A 24,216-nucleotide genomic window follows, 5' to 3' on the forward strand; every position below is an offset into this window, starting at 1 on the left:
TTGTAACCTTGTTGGGGTAGCTACTTGGCTTCCCACATGACATTGTCTGCACTGCATTAGGGGAAAATTTCTCAGGACAGTCTTTAACAAAATGCCCCTCCTGGCCACACCCGAAACAACTGGTAGGGGTAGTGGCAGGTACCCCCTTATGCCACTCTGATGGGAACCTTTTCCGGATTGGGGTTATTGATGGTACACCCTTTCCAGTTAGCTTAATATCCTTCGAGGTAGGTAAAGCGGGGTTCTGCTTTGGTACCCGCGAGGTACCAGCAAAGCGTAGGGTTGCCTCCTCTTGCTTAATCACTTTCATCAGGTCAATAAAGCCGGTATCCCTTTTATCCCTCAGGAGTATCTGCAACGTGGAATACATGGGGAAGAATGGGGACATCCCCTTTAGTAATTGTTTTAGACGTAGTGTATCTACTTCCTCTGCTGTAATCACTTTTTTTGACAAGAGATTCCGCAGCATATTCTCTAGACGGAGGGTGAATGCAGATACATCCTCAGAAGACTTCTGTCTCATCTGTTTAAAGTCAGCCAATAACTGGTCAGGGTCCTCATGCTTCCCATATGCTGAAGTGAGGATATCAATTATGTCCATAGCATTGTAATCTTTGTGACTGGCTTTAAAATTTAACACAATACTAGCTGCAGGGGGACGGACATGCTCCATAATTCGCTGCCTCTTGGTTTGTTGTGAGCAGGCCCACTCATCTAACGCTTGTAGTGCAGATTCCTTCCATGTCTCAAACCCCTCTTCCCCTGTAGGAACTGGCTCTGTGCCTGAAAATGTCTTTAGCTTTTTATAGTGGCTCAGCTGCAAGCCCTGAGCCAATGCCTCTGTCATTTGGGTTATTGCGTCAGTCAAGGGATGCTCTGAAATGCTGACATCCTTAGCTTCACTGGTCTCAGTTACAAGCGGTTCTTGCTTTACTGTGTGCTGCACATTGCAGGGTAGTGACGGCAGCAGCCTCCTTTTTCTACTGGTGTAGCCTGCATCTGGACTGGGTGCTTCAACTTTCCAGGGGGCAACAACAGCCTGGGGGTACACCAGGGGGCACCCTACCGATAAATCACCCGCAGGGAACACAGCATATGGCCCCACTTCTGAATTTAGTGGATCACTCACTTTGAAAAGCAGGACTGCATAACCGTCCATGGTTGATCCCTCATCTGCTATCAGATGTGCACCCTCCAAATGTCTGTATTTAGACAGGTTACTCTCTAACATTTCCAGTGTAACTTCAGGTGGTACACGATCAATGGCAAATACATGGTCTGGGTTTACCTTTTCCTTTAGGGCCCATTCATAGACCTGGGTTGGCGTTATTAATGGCATATCTGCAGTGATTTCTGCTTCGATCTCAGCAGTGCCTCCAAATGTAGCCCTCTTTTGCTACTGCATGAGATCTAGCACGCATTCACCTGCGTGTGGCGCTACAGGAGCCCTGAGCCTCCGCTATATGGAAGGGCAGGTACACTGATAATGGCGTGCCTCCACCCAGGGTCAGGACAGGTTGGACTGCGGTACCCCTCCCTGGGAAACTTCTCTGATCCACAACACACAAACACAGGAAAGGTTGATGGATTTATTGGCAGGACGCTATACCTTTAAATTAGCAGAGATAGATACAGCCTGCCAGCCAGGGGCAACCTCACTCACATAACATACAGTAGCTGGTACTTTCTGAACTGCTGAGGGGAATCCCCCACTTATGTGGCAAGTGCTTCAGAGTCTTAGAACTCCCTTTGGCTTTCCGTGCCCTGAGAAGAGCACGCTTTGTTCTTCAGAGCCCTGTACAGGACCCCCTTTCCTTCCGCACCCTAAGAGAGCGCGCTTTCTGCCACTGGGGAGGATTCCCAATTACTTTATTATACAGAGCACTGTGTGAGCTACCAACACCTTGCTTGTCTATCTGCTTCCTCGTTCCCAGCAGCACCCTCTTCTCTCACTTCCTTCCTGTCAGCTCACACAGGGGGTGGGGGCTCCTCCTCCTTACACAGTAACAGCACAGAGGAGAGACAAGTATACACAGCTCCCCTACACAACCTTTAGGAAACCTTTCTTCCGACCTGTTCCTAATTGGGTTTTATGTGAACATTCCCATTCCATGAATTAAAGGAAAACTATATGTAGGTCTCTATAAAAATATATTGCATAAATAGGCTTCATCTAAATAAATAAAGCTGTCAGGTGGTCTCTGGGGGAGCATACATCCCATCACTAAATGGTGGATCAAGGAAAAGGATGTAAAAGGGTAATATTTACAGATATATATATTCCAGTTTGGTGTGATTCTTTAATTTGCCCCTTAATATGATATAAACTATACGTTGGTTAAGTATTCATCTTGGGAGTATAGTTTTCCTTTATTCTTTCAATCTAACCCTTGCCCTTTAAGGTGAGCCCATCCTCCAATTCAGAAGGGAGCACAGACTATTTATCCAACTGAATGACATAGCTTGATGCTTAGTTACCATGCCAACTGGGCTTTGAAAGTGCCGCTGCTTTTCTACACCACTACACTACTAATCTTTAGAAATTAGCTGTTATTTCTTCTAGCAAAAAAAAAAAAAAAAAACCAATTTACAAGCATTGCCCCCTTGTTAGGTGGTGTGCTACCTTTATTGGAACTATATATATATATATTCCCTGTATGTCATTGGTAGTTTGTTCTCTTATCACAAAGCTTGCAGATTTTTTGACAGGCTCTTTTAAAGTGTACAGGAGTTTAGCTTTAGCTTTAGTTTAAGCCTATAACTAGATTATGGTAGAATAAAATATATTCCCCCAGGGCTGACCTAAAGTAGGACAACCCCATCTTTTGAGTTATAACATGTTTTTCCATTTGCCTTACTAAAACTGCTCACTTGTCTAAAGCTGGAGGTAAAAAACATGTTACACACCTGTTTAAATAGGCCCCAGTGGTCCTTTGTTCTCTAATATCACAACCCTGCAGTCTGATGATTTGTTGACACAAGAAAAGTGCAGGAAATGAGAAAACAAATAAGAACATATGATAATAGTATCCATTTACCTCCTTTCTTTAACTTAACAGAAACGAGTACACACGGAGCACACCTCTAGACACCATAGGGTTGAATCACTAAAGTGCGATAAGCGTTATCGCATGCTTTTTGCGTTAAAATTGACGCAAAGAAAAACGCCCGATTCGCTAAAGTATTAATGCGTGCGTTAAGTCGCATATCGCATGCGCTAAATAACGCATGATCGCAAGGCGTTAATTTTAATGCATTGCGTTAATTCTCGCGCAGAAATAATGCTAACGCATGATTCACAAACACGTGCTAAATATCGCATTAGTCTGTGCGAAAATTAACACCTACTTGGGGCAGGCGGTAATTATAGAAAAATACAGTTCATGAGCTTTTGGCTTTTTGCAGTGGGATTTATTCAAGTCTGTGTTGGCCCTAGAGTGATATAGCCTCCAGTTTGCAGGGAAATGGTCATTTTCAGAACAGTAGTTTTCCGAAAGTAATGGCATGTATGGCTAATATGGCGTGTGCTTTTTCGCACGTGGCGACAGTTTGTTTGCGCTGCGTTAATTAGCGCACGTTGCATCAAATACCGCACAAAAAATAAAAGTATCCTTTTAGTGAATCGTGCATTAAGACGCAAAAAAAAGGACGCAATAACATTTTTGACGCATGCTATAAATTGTGCTTGTTTTAACACACCTTAGTGAATCAACCCTCATGTGTATTAATTTTCAATTAAATTTATTAAATTAATTTTCCAAACCTGCTTGGCACCTTAAAAAAACAAAAAAAACCTCACTCCGTTTCTGCACTGTCCTGCAACTCCTCTGTTCCTGAAAGCTCCGGTTCTGCTGTGCTCCGACTGGATCTTACTTCTTGTGGATTCTCCAATCAGAGCACAGCTTTCTTGACAGACCGTAAAATTGACCAATCAAAGCACAGATGCACACAGGGATCGGGAGATTTTGCAAACTGAAGGCAGTGCAGAAAAGAAGACTGAAAAGAAGAATCTGCAGCTGTAAATTTACCTGAAAACCAACTCTCAACTTTTGCTGCAGATTTCATCCCACAGGTACTATACACAGGTACTATACACAAGTACTATACAGTTCTAAAGGCTGAATCACTAGTTGAAATTAAATTGTTTTTTTGCCTGACCTGACATTTATAATATCTCTATCCCCTACCCTAACAGATGGATGGTAAGTTAACTCTTTCCCCCGAAAAAGCTCATTGTGTTTTATATATTTGTTGTTTTTTGCACTTACTATTTTGTTTTTTACTTTTGTCATTGTTTGTTCATTTCTAGTTAGTTACAGTGGAGCCAATGTTGTGTATCAGTGCCAGTGTTATAGTGCCAGGGCCTGAATATCTGCCATCTGTACCCACTGCATCTCATGGCATGTAATGTGCTGGTTCTGTATATACAGACTGCGTCTCACTGTATATAATGTGCCTGGGATGTCAGTACCCACTGCCTCTCTCTCTATAAAACTAACTTAAACACATCTAAAGGGGAGGTTCACTTTTAAGTTAACTTGTAGTATGTTATAGAATGGCCTATTCCTATCAACTTTGCAATTGGTCTTCCTAATTAATTTTGCAGTGGATGCAACTGAAGACTTTTTTTTCCTCATTTATATTTTTTAATAACTGAGCTGACAATAAAAAGAACTCTGTGCACTGTGCATATTATTTATAAATTATAGTATATTTTAATAATGCATTGAATAGGCACTATATACTTTAATCATCCTCCATACCTCCTATCCCTATGAAACTTATTTAGGCTTAGTTATATTTGTTCCCAATAAATAGAGTCAACTGGCCAATTTCAGAAATGGGGCCATCTCTGGTCGCTAAAGTACTATAGAGGTGGCATTACAAGGAGCAAAATTCAGGCCCCAGCACATTACCACCCCCAGTTTTGATACAAAATATTGTTTCAGTTTTTCCCTGCTATGCCTGCTATCTCACAATCCAGGTTATTACACACACTGCCTACACAGCCAAGATTTATAGTACTCAACAGGATCCCATGGAACAGCTCAAAAGACAGCAAGGCTTGTCAGTCCCATCTCTAATTTTTATAGTGCTCAACATAGGTGAATTTTCAATAAGGCCAAACCTGCTTGGCACCGTAAAAAAAAAAAAAAACCTCACTCTGTTTCTGCACTGTCCTGGAACCCTTAACATCAGGTAATCTTGTGTTCCTGCAAGCTCCAGTTCTGCTTTAATCTGCTGTGCTCTGATTAGATCTTTCTTCTTGTGGATTCTCCAATCAGAGCACAGCTTTCTTGACAGACAGTAACATTGGCCAATCAAGACACAGATGCAGACAGGGCTCAGGGAGATATTACAAACTGAAGTCAGTGCAGAAATAATGACAGAAAAGAAGAACCTGCAGGCTGTAATTTTACCTAAGAGCCTCACCAACTCATCTAGCTGAAAGTAAATTGTTTTTTGCCACCTGACATCTATAATATCCCTATCACCTATTCTAACAGATGGATGGTAATTGTGCTTTTATATATTTGTTGTTGTTGTTTTTTGAACTTATTATTTTTTTTTTACTTTTGTGATTGTTTTGTTCATTTCTAGTTAGTTACAGTGGGGCCAATGTTTGATCAATGTAACATGAGTCTCACTTTTAATATATAATCTGTAGCTCCTGCTTAACCTTAGTCTGTAATTACAACATGAATGATCTAAGTGTTGCCATTGACTTTGAAAGTAACATGCTTGCCTGGACTGGAATTTAGGTCACGCCATAGCTTTGTACAAATGGTGCATTCCTGAGAAGAGTTATTGTGGTTGGGGCAAGCAACAGGTTCACTGAATCTTTAGCAACTGTCTTGGAGAGCCATGGAAAGAAGAAGCTCTGACTATGTGACTATGTGTGCCTGTGTTCAGTTTCTGAATATCTCTGCACATTTTATTAGGCAGCATCCATGCAGCTTTTTCTCTAACTACTTTTCTCCAAATATTTTTACTACATCTTGCAAGAGATGTACAAAAATGCACGTAGGATTCTTTAATATAAAATAAAACCTTTAATGAAACCTACTTACACTGGCAGCACTAGGTCCGTTCTTACTATTAACTTTAGTATAACATTACATTAACTTTAGTATAAAATAGAATGTGCTTTTACACACAGGAGTATATATATTACAATGTGTAAGCCAGCATCACCAATGCTGTTGCCAATAGCGACTAATCAGCAATTAGAATTTAACCTAAAAGTTTGAAGTCCAGAAGAAAAGATCTGATTGGTTGCTATGGGCAACATCGTCAGTGATGTTGTCAAACATACTATAATAGATATGTCCATTAACATCATTTCAATTGGTCTCCATTTTTTTTTATTGTTTTTGACTTATTTGCCTTTATCTTCTGCTTCTTTTCATTTTTGATATGGCGGTCACTAACCCCAGCAGCCAAAAAAAAAAAATACTGCTCCTTAAGGCTACAATTTTTATTTTTTTTTAATCTTTTTATTTGGTTCCACTCCTTTTCATCTTTATATCTTTCATTCAAACTGCTGCCTGGGTGCTATGGCAAACCGGACCCTAGCAATCGATAGCAGCTGAATTTCCAAACTGTAGAGTTGCTGAACAAAAACCTAAATAATTAAGACACCACAAAAACAAAAAAGTTAAGACCAATTGCAAATTGTCTCAAAATATTACATACTAAAAGTACATTTTAAGGTGAACTACACCTTTAAGGGAAATTGTGTCCTGTGCAAAATGTTCAACTGGGCTCCCCTTGATGACGAATGATTGTTACTTAGTTAACTTTAACTTAACAGCAACAGGTTCCGGTGGAGTCAAACTGGTTCTGTTCAGAATCACAAGGGTGGTACAGAAGCAAAAAGTGGTACACAAATCTAGGATCCCAGTCTCCATATAAATACAGGAAATGTATTAAAATCATGTCACTGAAAAACTGAAGGTGACAATTTTTTAGATGACAAAATATTATGTAGGAAAGGGAGAAAGTGACAGATCAGAGATGGGCTGGGATGGATTGAGATGTTATTACAAATTATCAAGTATGTTGTTCATAAATGTGTAATACCAGCCTTGGCTGGTATTTTACCAGCTAGGCTGGTGCATTTACACGTGTTAAATCAGTAGTGTACCTTGGAAGCCCCAGGCCCCACCACAAAAGAATCTTCAGAGGGGCCAAGTACGAACCATTTCTCCCTATGATTATGGTAAGTTAGTAGTAAATGTAGTTACACCACTGTGTTAAATCCTTTAATGATCACCCTATACTATGTATGTGTGCTGTAAATAGGGTTGCCGCCCAGCCAGTATTTCACCAGTCCAGCTTGAAATTTACCAAAACAATCCAAAAATCAAGAGTACATAAAACTCAGATGATTGAGGTAAAATCCTTACCCACAGTAGTAGGGGGTCCGGGTGCTCATGCCCCAGACCTTTAGCTTCAGGGAGCCAATAATGGGAAATCAAGAAAAACAGGCAGGCACTCCGGATAAATAAAGTGTTCTTGGTAGCTCAACAAGTTAAAGTAAAATCAGTATAGGCTCTATAGCATTATGTGTAAGTTTAAATAAACTATACTGATTTTACTTTAACTTGTTGAGCTACCAAGAACGCTATATTTATCCGGAGTGCCTGCCTGTTTTTCTTTATTTCCCCTTGAAATTTACCAGCCAATGCCAAAGCCAGTATTACGAATGTACTAGCAATGCACTTCTGGGGAAATTTGTAATACCCTCTTCTTCCTCCCACGGCCTGCCCCAATATCTGTTAGTAAAACATTTAAAAATGTGGCAACCCTAGTTATAAATGTAGTTGCATTAAGAATTTCTATTAAAGGAACAGTAACACTAAAAAATGAAAGTTTTTTTGAAGTAATTAAAATATAATGTACTGTTGCCCTGCACTTGTAAAAGTTGTGTGTTTGCTACAGTAACGCTACTATAGTTTATATAAATAAGCTGTTGTGTAGCCATGGGGGCAGCCATTAAAGTTGGAAAAAAGGAGAAAAGGCACAGGTTACATAGCAGATAACAGATGACCTCTCTAGAATACAATAGTGTTTATCTGTTATCTCCTATGTGCCTGTGCCTTTTCTCCTTTGAATGGCTGCCCCCGTGGCTAAACAGCAGCTTTGTTTACATAAATTTCTGACACACCAGTTGTACCAATGCAGGGCAGCAGTATATTTTATTCTTATTACTTTTATACACTTTCATTTTTTGGTGTTACTGTTCCTTTAATTCTCTCCTTTATTAAGTATTTTTGTTTTTAACATTACTCTACACCAAGTTGTTGGAAGTACTACAGATTTTTTTGGAGAAATTACGTCTACTCTAAAGTGACCAAAATCGCTGTTTTCAGGTAATGGATTAGGATTTTTGTAAATGTGATGTTCTTTTCACTCCAGTTTAACGTTAATTATATTTTTCACTACTTTTCAGTCTACTTTACTTTTGTATATTTATCCAGACTCAGCTAGGAACAGACCTATCATATTGCAACTTTCTGAACACAGTACCTTTAAAGGACCTTTAATGATTGGAGCATTTGCACAACAACTGCGACCATCTTTGTGCGACCACAACTGTGTTTGCCCTTTATAAATCACCTGTTATATATTTGCCACATGATGCCGAGAATTCCTGTAGTTATGTCATGCTCATGGCAGACTTGAGTAGAGGGCAACCATGTATCCATCTGAGCAGCACTCTGCAACTTAAGGTAAATAAATCTGGGACAAGGTGACAGGAGGGCCTGCGAATGGAACAGGCCTAAGTTCTTGATGGTTTAGCCCTGAAAAGTGCAATGTTGCCTAACTCAAAGCTACTGCCTGTGTATCAGTGGTAAATGAGCACTGCCATTGGCTTTACCACTGCAGCTGATCAAAGCTTCTTTTTAATTTAATAATTCAGATAAATTAGCATCCAGGCATAAAGTATTTTTAAGGTCACACTCACCAGCTGGTATAAAAATTGCAGGCAACATAAAAGCTGCTTTAATAAATGGGAAAAGGGGGCATTTACCCAGGGCCAATGTGATGGGTAAAGTACCAAAAGAATTGAATTTATAATTTTCAAATGTATCATGCAAATATGGCAACCCCTCCTGCAAACAGATGGAATGGCTCTATAACATACACTTCTTTTAATTTCTTTTAGGATGTTGCTAATAAATGCTCTCATATTAAGTGCAGACTTTTTTTGTGGTGTCCCATGTAGTATAGAGTTGTAAGGTTTTGTTTGTTTGAGTACAAATTAAGGAGCCACAAAATTAGGTCATTCAATCTGTGGCAGACAACACGCAATATTTTTAAAACTGGGTTTACAGTTGCTTTAATGGCACTGCAATTCATACTTGCTGGGGCACAAGCACAAACTATAAGCAGGATACTCTGATTAAGCTAGTTGTAAATATGCACACACAACACATCGTATGGATAATTCAAATGAAATATGTTCCTTTTATCTTCACCCCTTAATGAGCTCAAAGGTATATTTAACTATATTATTCTTTATCACGCCTAGATTTTTGAGCTTTTTACAAATATGGTAGTACACCCACAAACCTCGTGTTTGAGGTGGGATTGTTGGGATCACTAGTTGGATCGTTACCCAGGGACCAATTCCAATAAATTATGTTTTTTACATGACATATGGCACACTTGTCCTTTTTTAGGCAGGACTTTGGAAGTACTGAAAATACCTGGGTTGGTAATGTGGCTCCGGGACATAAATGATCACAGTTTATAATTTTAAATGTTGAGAGATATGTTATGGATGTTTTCACCCCTTGGGGCATATTCATAAGAATCAAATTAGAGCTTTCCACAGTGAAATTCCTCCACTTTCTGTTAATTTCTATGGGATTTTTAAAGACTGATTTATCAGCAGGTGAAAATGAGAATTCACCATTTGATAAATATGCTTCTGAAAACCCCATAGAAATGAATAGAGAGTGGCGGAATATTCCTCTGGCAAACTCTAATTTTACTCTTTTAGAAATATACTGCATTGCTAGATCTCTCTAGCTGTTTTCACTGCATTGTATTATATGACTGTAAAAGAAAGTAGTCTCACAAAGACCACTACCATTCTTCAGTGTAGCCAAATTGAAATGCTTTGGTTCCAACCCTTGTATTCACTGCTGTATTCCAAGAGTTGGTTGATGTCACTCATCAGTCCCTACAGGCCTAACTATGTAGGAAGCTAACTCTATCTACCTGCTTCCAAAAATGGCCTCTGAAGCCCTCCCCCACTTTTCTGGTCAGGACAAGCAAAATTGCAGTCTCATATGGGCTGTTGTCTGTCACTGATCTTAGGGATCGACTCACAAACAGAACCATTCTCTGTAAAGGCACAGATGCAGACACCTAAATGCATTACTAGTCCTGCTCCATTTACTTACCTAAAAATCACTGCATGCAGTAATGACCAACATACAGCGAGAAAATACAATAAATGAGTCACATAAGGTAGTGTTAGTTTTTTCAATATGGAGAGTCTTATTTATAGCCCAGGGTTAGTTCTCCAAGAGAAGTGGCATCTATCTTTCCCTGCAAGTCAGCGCGGTGAGGGGCAGTGACCCGTGTAAGTTTGAGCGTGGGACTGGTGTGTGTGCTGAAGGAGCGGGAAAGTATGCTGAGAGAAATCGGATTTACTGTATGAGAACTGATAGGATCTATAGGGAGCTCCAATAAAGGGGCCAACTCTCAGGCCCACCTTTTACTTTTTTTTTATTAACCAACTCTAAGCTCTAATCTCATATTGAAAAGGCAAATACTACCCAATGTAACTCTTTAGATTTAGCGGATCTTCGTTGTGTACATCGGTCATTATTGAATTTAAGGAGACTTAAATGGCTTACTTTTACCAGCCATGCACAAACCCAAATAAAAGTGGGCCTTCTTTCCAATCACAGCTGTGTAATATGTTTTAATACTGATGAATTCTGGCATAATTATGTAATGTTATGAATTGTGAATCTGTAGATAAGTACTAACTAAAGGGGTTAAAATGAATTACACAATAAATTACTAATAATGATTTTTATGATGTGGGTTGAAATAATATAGCTGTCTATATGCAGGTCCACCAGTTATGGAACCTTGTTCCTACAGTAAGGCAGCCTCTAAAGCACAGTCCCACAACATTTTGTACCCGTGAGTCACATTTAAATGTAAAATAAGTTAGGGGAGCAACACAAGCATGAAAACTGTGTCTGGGGATGCCAAAAATAAGGGCTATGATTGGCTATGTAGTACCCCTTATGTGGACTGGAAGCCTGCAGGAGGTTCTTTTTGGCAGTGTACCTGGTTTAGATGCCCCGTCATAGAATTTTTCCTGAGATTGTCCCACAATTTGTACCAAACTTTCTCTTCTGATCTCTAGTCCAGCTAAAACTCCCGCACTTTATTGCACCTGTTAATGTTTTGTTTTTTAGTTGATGAAATGTTTCTAAAGTTTAAAAGCTAAGATTTGTCCTAGTGGGAGTTAAACTAGCAGCACATTATTTCGCGTAAAAGGACTGTAAAGGTACACAGCCCGATTATAGCTGCCGATAACGCTCGATTCGGCAGCTTATCTCCCCGTGTAGGGGCAGGAACGAGGGGCATGTCTGACCGATATCTGGCCTCAAATTGGCCAGATATCTATCGGACAGGTTAAAAGATTTAGTCGAACCGACTGCCCCATTGCCGCCATTATAATTCGATCACCAAGCGAGCGGATCACGTGTATGGGCACCTTAAAGTATCAGATCAGGGAGTCAGATCTGTTCCAAAATGAAGATATACACTGTATAATCTGCATAGGTCAATACATCTCTGTCACAGGAGCCGTTTGTGGAGTTAACAGAAGATTGCATGAGCTGCCAGCATGTGTGGAGTCAAAAGGTGAAATTTATCAGTCACAATTTTTTTCAATTTACAAACAAAAAGTGGAATATGGACTGTCTGTTCAGTCATGTTAGTGAAAGCTTATGAGGAATTCAAGCAAGATCAGACTAGCTCTACCTAAAGTGTATGTTACAGTGCAAAACAAAGCCCAGAAAGACACTGGGATGAAAATTTGCAAACTATGCTTTTAGCACGCCATTTACTAAATATCCATTTAACAGTCACACGGTACATTTGGGGGCAAATGTATCAAAATGCGAAATAAGAGCTCATCAAAGAAAAATTCACCCACTTACTATCAATTCCTATGGGATTTTTAGAAGCGTATTTATCAATTAGTAAAGTCTAACTTTTATAGATAAAGTCGCTTCTAAAAATCCCATAGAAATGAACAGAAAATATGTGAATTGATCTGTGGTGAGCTCTAAACTCACATTTTTATAAATATACCCCTTGGTGTTTAGCACACCATTGAAACTGTTGTGTATCTAGTATGTGCTCTTTGGCAGAAGGTAATCAGAGAACTTCTGTATATTTAAATGGACATGGACTACCCCTGAATATTAATATAGGGTTAACCAATCACTTAACAATTCAGGGACACATCTAGCTAAAATGGATGAGATTTAATGCAGTTTAACTTAAATGCAATCAGTGCAGCCCTGCAACACATTTATAAGAAGCATTAATGACTTTTCAAGTGATCTGGTAATGCAAAATTGAGGGCATTTGGCAGCTATGAAATCATTAGCCTGAACCACCTATTTACTCTTATTTATTGATGCCAGTCATCCTATCCTCCAACCAGATCACCATGATGTCATGTCAGGCCAGTGCAGATAAGTACACCCATTCCACATGGGACGTGTACTTTCTTTAACACCCTGTAGTCTTCACATTCCATTATATTGGCTTCCCACTTAAAGGCCAGTGAAAACTGTGCCCAATTTTACACGAGATGAGACCAGAAGTGTAACAGCCCTAATGTCATGGAACACTCCTCAGAAAATTAACTCTGAAGATCACCCAATCCCAGCTTTAAGTAACACATTCAAACCAGGTACTCATGCATTGATTGTTATTATTCACTCAGATCAGGATCTACATACTATAGAGATGCTGGGAGCACTTGGTACAGGTTGTTTTAGAAGGGGAAACTTAGCGACAAACTTGCAGTAGAAGCAGCATCACAATATACAGAGCTGCTCAGCATTGCCATATTTTATCATTGTTTATGTGAACCACTTTATAATTTCCACTACCTAGTAACAAATGAAACTAATACCTGAATGTATACCTAAATAACTATATTAATAATAATTAGAAACCAATTACTAAATGTCAGCATAAAAATGGATTATGATTGGCATGAATATAAACAAACACCTGTGTAACGTGTCAGGAAGAACCTGGATTTCTATGTTCTCTAATTATATGTGGAAAGAGGGCAAGGCAACAGACCCCAAATGCCAGTTCCATTTCCTATCCTTCTGTATGAGCCACTTTGTTGTTCTACTTCAAGCTGCTGTGTTTTATCTGAGCCCTGCATGTGTTTCCTTTTCTTATCTGCCATTCAGCTAGAGACGGCAGGTCCTGTCTGATGCTTTTATTTTTGTGGTCACTGTTACACAACCATTCAGTGCTTTTACTGAAGCATTTCTGTACAAATGCCCTATTAGGATATATTAAATAGCTGCTTGTATTTTTCTGTGTCATACTAGCTCCCTGTATTTTTGGCATACTACTAGCTTCCTGTATTTTTACGGAGAAAGAGAATATTAATTTCAGCTCCTAAAAACACTAACTACACCCAGGCATCACAGGAAAATTAAAGTTTAGGATTTCAGCCGGCATAATCTTAACAATTTGTTAGAAGAGTAATCTTGCTGAAAAATCTTGGTAGTCACCCAACTCAGTGTTCTGAATCCTTTGATGCAAACCTATGTGTTTATGCAATTTAAAGTTTTTGCGATGGAATTGGTGTCGAGAAAGCTCAAAAATACTACTTCCTACAAAGTCTAATTGAACAATTCTTATTTTTGTAAAAATTTGCCATCTATCATCTTCTATAGAAGTCAATGGCTGAGTTTGTAAACTCAAAAAAGCGAGCATTAGATATGTAAGTTTATTGATTTAGAAAAACAAACTTGATTCACAAAACTCAAAAATTGATAAATAAGCCCATTAATGTACATTAATATTTTGAAGAGTAGTTTTTTTTAGCGTCGGTATCACTTTAAAAAACAGGGCCTTATTGTATGGTTCTCTAGAGTACAGAGAGACTTCTTCCAATCTATCTGGAAAACATCGGGTACCAAGCATTAAGGATAGATTTAATATACAAATCTAATACCTGTGTATGCATTATATGAAATGATGAGTGAAAATATTTTCATTACCACATGTCCACTGACTTCACATAGCAGCGAAACAGGACAGATTTACTTATCACAATATGCAGTAAGAGCTGGTTAGTTTTCTGTTATTAAAGAAAATCAGTTTTCATAAAATACACATATTAAAACTGCAGAGGAGCTGTTGTTTCTTGCTAAGCTTTATCATTTTAACCAATCCTGTTATAGGAAGCAGTGATGTAAACAGTAGGTTTCAACACCATGGTCTGAATTTCATACATTTAAATAAACTAGAGGTTTGGCCATTAAGCATGACATAACTGCTGTTTTTAGAAAGAAAGGACAATTTAAACTTTTTGATTACAGTACACAATACAAACGCAAATGTGAATTTTAGTGTTTCAAAGGTTGGGTTTCTGCCACAGACTTTTCATGTGATCTCAGTTAGCTCCACTGTCTGTACAATATATTCTATGCATGCGCTCGAATCAGTACAGCAAAACTCAAATCCACCAACTTCTGATGTAAGTCCTGGGTATGTCATCTGACATCCACTGTACCGCTATAAGCATATTATCAGGTAAACTGCTGACAACTCTGAAACTCAAGTCTGTATTGTGAAAGAACACTTATTCTTGTTTTAGTATTATTATTTTATTTATAAAGGTTTTAACAGCTGATATACAAACAAAGCTACAGATAAAATAGATAATAGAGGCCCATATTTTACAACAGCTACTGAAAACATGTGGTTCTTTTACTTCCCTTTTAATGAGAAGTCTGCTTTAAAAAAAAGGTAGACTTTCGGTTACACAAATACTCAAGTTTCCTCATTGCTGACAGTCAACTACTTTCAAATAAAACCTAATAAACACATAATTCACAGATGCTCAAAATGCATATACTATTATTATAATTTATATAGTGTTGATATATTCCACAATGTTTTACAGAGAATATGCATCATTTACCACAGCCTTTGACTGTTTGTGAGATACTGAGAGTTGCAGTAAGGTAGCAACAGGGGGGGCTAAAGCTTGCCCAATCTTGTTGTTACCTTACAAGCCACATGTATTCCACACATGAATTTGAAATGTGTTAAAATAAAATATACAGTTTAACCTAAAATGTTCTTTGTTCTGTATGGAAGCAGAGAAAGAATTATGAAACACAGAGAGACGAGTAGGAAAACTTACCACACTGCTGGTTTGAAGTTTCTGCAGAATACTTGCTTCTGGTTCCCAGAGTGCAGCACCAAGCATTTGCTTGCACAGCACATGGCAACTACAAGTGCAGAGGCAGGAATGCAATCTCACAACTGGAACCTTAGTATTCTGAACCACAGACAAACCATTCTAAAAACAAAGCAGGCTTTGTTGAGAAACCTACTAAAGTAGGCAGCAAACCCTGATACGTGGGGAGACATCCCTGCCTTGTTTCAGACTAAACTGTAATCTGTAATCCAAAGATTCACAATACCAATCTCTGGCTCGCTTCTTTTTCCAAAACAGGGATCACCAACCTTCTTTTTACCTGGGAGCCACACTCAAATGTAAAAACTGTTGGGGAGCCATACAAGCATGAAAAAATTCTAAGCTAACTGGTAGCCACATGTGGGCTGCTAGCTTGCAGGAAATTCTGTTGGCATAAACTTGTGTTTTTATGCCTCCAAAATCTGCCTCCAAGCGAGTAATTTAAAAAAGCACTTACATTGAGGCCACTGAGAGCAACATCAATGGGATTGGTGAGAAACAGCATCACAGCTCACGAGCAACTGCTTGGGGATCACTTTTCCAAAATGTTAACATCCTAGACTGTAGTGTGGAAAAAAGGTTTTCACTCTACACAGTCTTGGTCACTGCAACCATCTCACTGAAAAATATAATGCCAGTCTCCACTGACAGACACTTTCCATTTACTTCTAACATACATTTAAACCAGGTAGCAGACACATTAGAAAAAAAACCAGATGTAATCAAACTGGCTCCTGTGCTATTGCAAATTCGCCTTAGTGCAGAAACCAGAAATAAGTAAATGCATTTATTTATCTATGTATTTATTTATTTATTTATTTAATAAGTGTGAATTTCTGAGAATGAACTGCATCATCTCATTTTTTAGGCCTTAGCGCCCAAACAATATTAATTTGGCTATGGCTTACCAAGCAGCAAATGTTGTAGGGGTGATCCTATGTATGCTCAGTGAGACACAGTACAGTGTCATTTCACTGTACAGTGTCATTCCAGTATCATATTACTGCAAGAAGAAATATTAATAGCCTAGGTGCTACCTTAATGGGACAAAATGTGCCCCAGTATAGGTGAGACATAAAGGGGAAAAAACTTTCAGCATTTTGGTAATGCCCAGAGAACGTTTCTTGAGAAAGGTAAAAAAAAAAAAAAAAAAAAAGTTTATTTAAGGTCAAAGTTTTGGTTTGATTCCAGCTTGGGTACTGTTTGCAAGAAGTCTGTATGTCTTCCCCTTGTGTGCGTGGGTTTCTTTCCAAATGTAACTTCAAAACATGCAAGCAGGTATATTAGCACTAGTGTGTGTGTGAGTGTGATAGAGACATTAGACCAGGGGTCCCCAACCTTTGTTACTCATGAGCCACAGTCAAATGTAAAAAGACTTGAGAGAGCAACGCATTCATCACAAAAGTTCATGGAGGAGCCAAATAAGGGCTAAGGTTGGCTATTAGGTAGCCTCTATGCACACTATCAGCTTACAGGGGATTTATTTGGTAGGAAATCTTGTTTTTATTCAACCAAAACTTGCCCCCAAGTCAGGAATTCAAAAATAACTACCTGGTTTGGGGGCACTGAGAGCAACATCTAATGGGTTGGGGAGCAACATGTTGCCCCCGAGCCACTGGTTGGGGATCACTGCATTAGACTGTATGCTCTGCTGGAGCAGGGAATGATGTATAATCTCTGTAAATATATATCCTTCAAAAACAGCCTGGATTCGGCCCAAATCCCCAGGATTATATATATATATATATATATATATATATATATATATATATATATATATATATATACAGTATATATATATATATATATATATATATACTCTTACATATTTAGCAGAGTTTTTTTTAGTGTATTAAGTAGCTGCACCTTACACCTTGATAAGTAATAGGTGCAGTAGAAGTACTGAAGCCAGTGGTGTTTTGGAGTCTACTGCTAAAATTATCCTTATCACTTCTCTTTATGTAATTATACCCTTTGATGAAGCCAGCAAGGGGAGAGCTACACAGGCCTAGGAGCATGGTCTGATGGAACTCTCTGATGAGAGTTCAGCCAGATGAAAATGTCTAGTAAGGGCTCTGGCACACGGGGAGATTAGTTGCGATTAGTTTTGCCTCGCGAGGCAACTTCGGCAATTTGCCAAAATCGCCTGTGCAGCGTGTGCCATCCCACCAGCGACTTACATTTTCGCCGGTGGGATGGTAGTTCGGGGAGATTAGTTGCCTGTGACAAGGGAGATTTGTCGCGGGCGACTAATCTCCCCGTGTGCCAGAGCCCTAAAAGTAATTAGATCAATTATACAGCCATGGCTTTACTAGTACTAATTCTCTACAAACTATGCCATGTACTTAGAGATTTGTATCACAGTCATTTAAATAAAGATTAATGTATAAAAGTACCTAGATTTTTTTGTAGAAATACAAATTGTCTCTGCACATTTGCATATAATGCCTGACAAAGATAGAAAACGATATTAATATCATCTTTATGCAATATTCACACATATTAGACTTAATGTTACTGCTGTTGTGCTTCTGTATTTGCTTTGTCAGGTCTACTACCTTAATAGAAAATATAGATATCTTGGATAACAAAGAATGGCGGAATAATAAAGCAGATGGCAATCTATATGTGAACATATTTTTTTTTTTTTTCAAAATCTTACTTTTATTGATTTTTCATTCAAAGAGGGGGGGGGGGTACAAAAGAGAAAAAGGGGGGGGGGAGGGGTACAGAAGATAAAAAGGGGGGGGGTGGGTTCGGCAAAAGTTACAGTATTCATTGTCCATTATGTTTTGACAGGGTTAACAGCGAGTTTTGTTATACAAAGATAGTAAAATACATTGCATATTCATTACATCTTAGGTCACCTGTTGGTATGTAGGTTCTCGTTCCTAGGATTTTGTCCTATTATAGTAGTATTATCTTACTTTAGCAAATTTATCCAGGGGTTCCAAGTACTATGATACTGTTGGATCTTATTATGCAGCAAGGCTGTGATTTCTTCTAGTTTCCTAGTTTCTTCTACTAGAGTGATCCATTCCTTTACTGTAGGGGGGTTTATTGATTTCCACTTTTTGGGGATTAATGCTTTTGCTGCATGCAGTAAGTGGAGTGTCAATTTATCTTTTACAATTACCTTGCTGTTGCCATCATAGTATAGTAGAAGCAGGGGGAGGTTGGAGGGGTGTATATTGCTATTAGTGATATTGCTGGTTGTTTCACACACTTTACTCCAGAACTTTGTCAAAGCTGTACATGAGAACCATATATGTTTGAAGGACCCCACCTCAGAGTCGCATCTCCAGCATTTGTTGCTAGCATTTGGGAAAAGCTTATTTAGCTTCTCGGGCACATAGTACCATCTGGTGGTTATTTTGAAGAGCATCTCCCGTATTCTTGATGCTCTGGAGGATTTGTGGATATTTGTTAGTATTTTTTCTCTGCATCAAAATAGCCCTGCTGGGGGGTATTATAGTTTATCAGCAGAAATTGGTATGTATAAGACAGCGGTCTTGTAGGTAATTTCTGGGTTTCTATCAAACTTTCCCATGTAGTTGTTTGGTTACTAGGTGGTGTTCCTTTAAATTTGTTTAGGTAATGATGTAGTTGGTTGTAGCATCATGCGTCTCTGGGGTGGGGTCCCCAAATTTTTTGAATGCTTGCCAGATTTATGATTTTCCTTTTTTTATAAAAATCAGTTAACCTGGTTTCTCTTTCCTTATAAGTTCCCCATCTTGCAAAGGCCCTAGTGTCTAAGCTGGGGGGGAATTCTGGGTTTGCTATCAGTGTTTGGAATTTGGGGAAGGGTGTTGTTGTGATAAGTTGTTGTCTGTGTTTGTTCCAGATTTCTAGTGTTGCCGCTATAGCAGGGTGTGATAACGTTTCCTTGGGTATATTTGTGGGTTGGGCCCATAGTAAGTTGCTTAGTGGGATTTTGTACAGTGCTTGTTCGGTTTCCACCCATATTTTCTGCTTACTTTGCAGGTACCAGTGGAGGGTTCGCACCAGGTGGATCGATGCGTAGTACCGGTAAGTGTCTGGGACTGATAGTCCTCCTTTGCTTTTGGGGAGAATTAGGGTTTCGTATTTGAGTCTGGGGGTTTTGTCTCCCCAAATGAAATTGGATATTGTTCTCTTAATTGATTGGAAAAATATTTTAGGGATCTTAATAGGTATGGTTTGGAGATAGTAGAGAATTTGTGGCATTATAGACATTTTAATTGCCTGTATTTTCCCAAACCATGATAGGCCTAGCGTTTTCCACCTTTTCAGTTGTTTGTCCACCTTGTCTATTAATGGGACAAAATTAGCTTGGTATAGCTTGGAGAGGTCGGGTGTTAGCAATATTCCTAAATGTTTAATCTTGTTGGGGGACCACTGGAATGGGAAATTCTGTTCTAGTTTAGTTTTTGTTGAGATTGGGAGATTGATATTTATGGCTTCTGACTTGCTTACATTTACCTTGAAGTTTGATACTTTGCCAAATTGTAGGAGCAGCTGCATTACATTCGGTAGCGTTATGTTGGGTTTTGTAATGACTAGTAATAGGTCGTCTGCGAATGCTGCTATCTTATGTTCTCTTTTGCCTGTTATAATGCCTGAGATATCAGGGTTTCCCCTTATGTGTGCTAGTAAGGTTTCCATCACTAACACAAAAAGGAGCGGGGAAAGGGGGCACCCCTGTCTGGTTCCATTGTGTATATGAATCTGTGGTGAGAGTGAGCCATTTACTCTAACGCGGGCTGTAGGTTCTTGGTATAGTGCCATGATTCTGTTGATGGTTATTTCCCCCAATCCAATTCCAGCCAGTGTCTGTCTTAGGAAGGGCCAGGAGACCCTGTCAAAAGCTTTTTCCGCGTCTGTCGTTAAAATCATTGCAGGTATTTGTCTCTTTTTGGCAAAGTGAATGAGAGATATAATTTTGTAAGTATTGTCCTTCCCCTCCCTACCCGGTACAAAGTGAACATATTTTTTTACTTATTGAAACAACATTTAAACTATACACTATAAAAAAAATGTTCAGTGGTGTTATTTGTATATTTAAAAAAGAACTGCATTTGAAAGCTGTTTCTGGTAGGCAATCTCCAGTTATTATAATAGCTTACCTCTTGTGAGGCTGCGAGAAACTTCAAATTAAGTTACATTTAAAATTGTAACTTTAAAAAAAACTTTCAAGTAAAGTAATTACCACCCAGGAGGATCTGGCAGCATTCCTTCCTAGCTGTCTAATAAGACAAACATCCAAACTCAGTGGCAGGTTTTTTTCCTGAAATATGAAGGCAGAGGAGTTGGAGAGAGAAATATTTAGCTAACAGCAGATATTGAACTTCATGAACTTTTGTCAATGTTTCAACTTTACTTGGTTTAAGACTTTGTAACTGTGTTAGGCTAATGAGGTGAACAGTAAAGGGATAAATAAGTGAAAGGGTGAGATGCACAAAAAAGATAGGAGGAATTGATCAGTAGTGGGCACGCCTATAGATCGCTAAATATAGTGGTTATGGAGTATTGAGGTGAGAGAAATAAGAAGAAGCATGGCTGTTACAGAACAGAATTATGGAAGCTGAAATTAGCTATAGTATTATAAATGCAATTTTACACACACAACTCCAGGGAAAAAAGTGGGGTTTACCTTGAAGTGATATGGTGGATTGGCAATTTTATGATCAGACTTTGTAACTAAAACCCCATTTTTAAAAAATATATGCATTTGGTCAAGTACTAATGAAATAGGGGACCAGGGAATATGCATTAATCAATCCCCTATATTTTATAGGTTTGTAGCTAAATTAGCCTGATCACTCGCACATTTTACTTATGTATTTTGCTTGGCGTGCTACCACTTCCTTTTTGTGAATTTTTGCACTTAGAATATATTACAGCAAAGTATAATGTATCCCATTAATATTTGTTATTGACTTGAACAGTAGTAATTTCCAGGGTAAAAAAGAATGTGAAATATAGGAACAGCAATGTCATGCAAGGGCCAGTTTCTGTAACAATGAAAGGAAATGATAAGGCATTGTGAACATTGCTGTATTGCTTTATCAGCTTGACCTTTCAGAGCTGACAAAAGGAATTACGAAATATTCTACATCTTTTATTCTGCCTTACACATAACTGTATGTGTATAAGCATTTTCTATATAAATAAATAAATAGCTTATTTAAAGCTGTTTCTTTTAGATTTTTTCAGCACATACTCACTGGTGTCACTGAACCAATGATTTCATTACAGGTGTTAAGGTGGCCATAATTAAGATCCACTTGCCTGGTGAGGTCGCCAAGTGAGCGGAACTTCTCACGATATCCTCCACCTACGGGTGGACAATATAGGGTGAATTCAGGATAATTCGGTTGTTTGGCCCTAGGGCCAAACGATCGAATTAGAACACCGGTAATAGGTGCAATTGGTTCAGGGAACGCATAAACGAGCCAATGCGTTCCCTGATCCGACTAAATTTTTTAACCTCCGATCGATATCTGGCCAATTTCAGGCCAGATCAGGCCAGATTTCGGTCGGACAGGCCTGTCATTTGTGCCCCTAGACAGGCCGATAAGCTGCCGAATCGGTCTAAGTAACTGATATCGGCAGCTACAATTAGCCCATGTATGGCCACCTTATAGCGTACTGTATCCAGTAAAATTGTACTTACCTTTTAACACAACTCCACACCTAAGTGAAACATAGTACCAGAGAATATCTGAGCATTTTAGTGGCTCTTATTTTTCCCTGTAGATGAAATGGTCTCTCTTTATAATCTAATGCTACATGATCCTAACTGCTTAATTACATTTGGTTGACCATATTAAGGTATGAGGCCGAAGGCCTAGTGTTTTTATATGGGTCAGGGAACTCCCAATATCCTAATTTTTTACATCATTTTACATAATTTATTATAATGCACAAGTTTCACTGATTTTGAAATTTTGATATGATAATTGTATTATAAAAATATAAACTATACCCTCATTATTTATTAATATCGAATGTGTCAGTTTTAAAATGACCATGTGCATATTCTACTACAAAGAGAACTGGTAAATAATCTTAAATTTGGAATGGCAAGACGTGTAGTAGGACTAAAAAATAATAGAGGGTAAATGCTTTTCTTTTTTCCAGCATCTGCATAAACTGGAATTGCTTTATAACACTTCAATTTCCTATCCAGTCTTGATTCTTTATGAAGGTAAACAGAGAGCAAGACACAGACAGACTACCTCTTAAATATGTACTTCTAACCTGCCCTACAGGCGAAGTTAAGGAATGTCTCAATTACAAAAGGGATTTGGAGAAGGTAAGGGAGGAGGGTATGAAAAAGCAACCTAATCCGCCAATCCTTTGTAAGTTACATTCCACTCTCGATACATTTACCCTTCAAAAGGGTTTATGGATATCTGTTATCACCTAGACTTTTTATTCTAAAACACGGTTAGACAGTCTTAAGCTCAATTACTAAGTGGAGGCTAAGTGCTAATCACAGAATAAAATATGTACAATTAATCACAGACTCACTTTACTTTTACCAGAATTTCAGCATTAACGTGCCCACCCCTAGGTACAAGATGTGAGGGAATAAGGCGTGTATAGTATGTGGCTATTTGTATTTAGCAGGCAAGTTGCATTATAATGAGCATAACCTGTGCAGGTCATCAGGATTGGTTGATGTTTTGTTTTTTTACCAAGGTCACATGAATGTGCATAATAAGCAAGCTGCAATGACGTGTGTCACCACATTGGGGTTGCATGAAGGGCATTTTTTTTTTTCAAAAATATTATTTCCCCAACCAGAGTTCAGGCTCAATTAGACCACACCTTCAGTGAGAGGAACAGTTTTTCTATGATAAGTGCCCTAAAAGTCTGGCACAGAGCAATTCATTCATTCTGCAGATATATTTTGAAAAGCTGAAGTTTAGAAAAACAATAAAAATAGAAGACAGAAAGCAACTGAAAAAAAAGTTAATATCTAATATATATACTATTTGAAAACAATAGGCTTTGTAAAGTAGAACTACCCCTTTCATTTGAATGTGCGCTTTCCCATTAATTATAAGGATACTACAATGTAAATGTTATTACCATGGGCTCCTGAATAGTTCACATTGGCGCTCATTATCTCAGGCAAATCAGCACAAGTAAATCCAGAAGGCCCAAAGAAAACAAGATACAGTCTTATAATAATATAAATGGTGGTGCTTCTGAATCTACTACCAATTCTTTTTACTAATAAAAGATTTGTGGTGACCAGATGAATTCTTTTAACTGTATGTTTACAATTTCATAGTTAAGATGTGTAACTCAGTGGGGCTTAAAGGAGACATTTCATATCACCTTCATATTTAGTTATATGATTCATCTTTCTTCAATCTATGGAATCTTGCAGAAAAAAAACCGATTTGAATGCATTTTACCTCCTAAAATCGTTTTTATATCAGACCTGCAGAGAGCGCTTCACTCTTCTGAAGCTAAGCTGAAGTGAGAGGTGGGAGTGTCTCCTCATTCTCCCACAGGAAATGGTCACAGCACTGACTGACAGGCTGAACTCTGCTGTACCAGGGAAACCCCTCCCACCTCCCTGCCTGTGTATCTGTTACCAGTCTGCACATAGCTGTCCTGTGCTGCTGCCTGATCTTTACTTTTGGAGGAGAAAATACCAAAAAAAAAAAAACAGTTTAGGTGTCAAAGTACAAGTTACAGGGAGT

The 24,216-nt window shown here is 38.5% G+C and overlaps 1 protein-coding gene across 2 annotated transcripts in view; it reads right to left on the reverse strand.

The window, feature by feature from the left end:
• The window catches only part of adgrg1 (adhesion G protein-coupled receptor G1), a 97,453-nt gene that overhangs the window by 58,380 nt on the left and 14,857 nt on the right, over window positions 1–24,216 (reverse strand). The window contains exon 1 of one of the 2 annotated variants that reach the window (XM_031900837.1): window positions 15,458–15,555. The exons of the other annotated variant lie outside the window; for it this stretch is intronic. Coding sequence (XP_031756697.1) covers window positions 15,458–15,540 — 83 coding nt within the window. The 5' untranslated portion in view covers window positions 15,541–15,555. Of the gene's footprint in view, window positions 1–15,457; window positions 15,556–24,216 lie in introns of those variants that run through there. 2 annotated transcript variants of the gene reach the window in all.

This window comes from Xenopus tropicalis, chromosome 4 (assembly GCF_000004195.4).
Source record: "Xenopus tropicalis strain Nigerian chromosome 4, UCB_Xtro_10.0, whole genome shotgun sequence".
NCBI lineage: Eukaryota > Metazoa > Chordata > Amphibia > Anura > Pipidae > Xenopus > Xenopus tropicalis.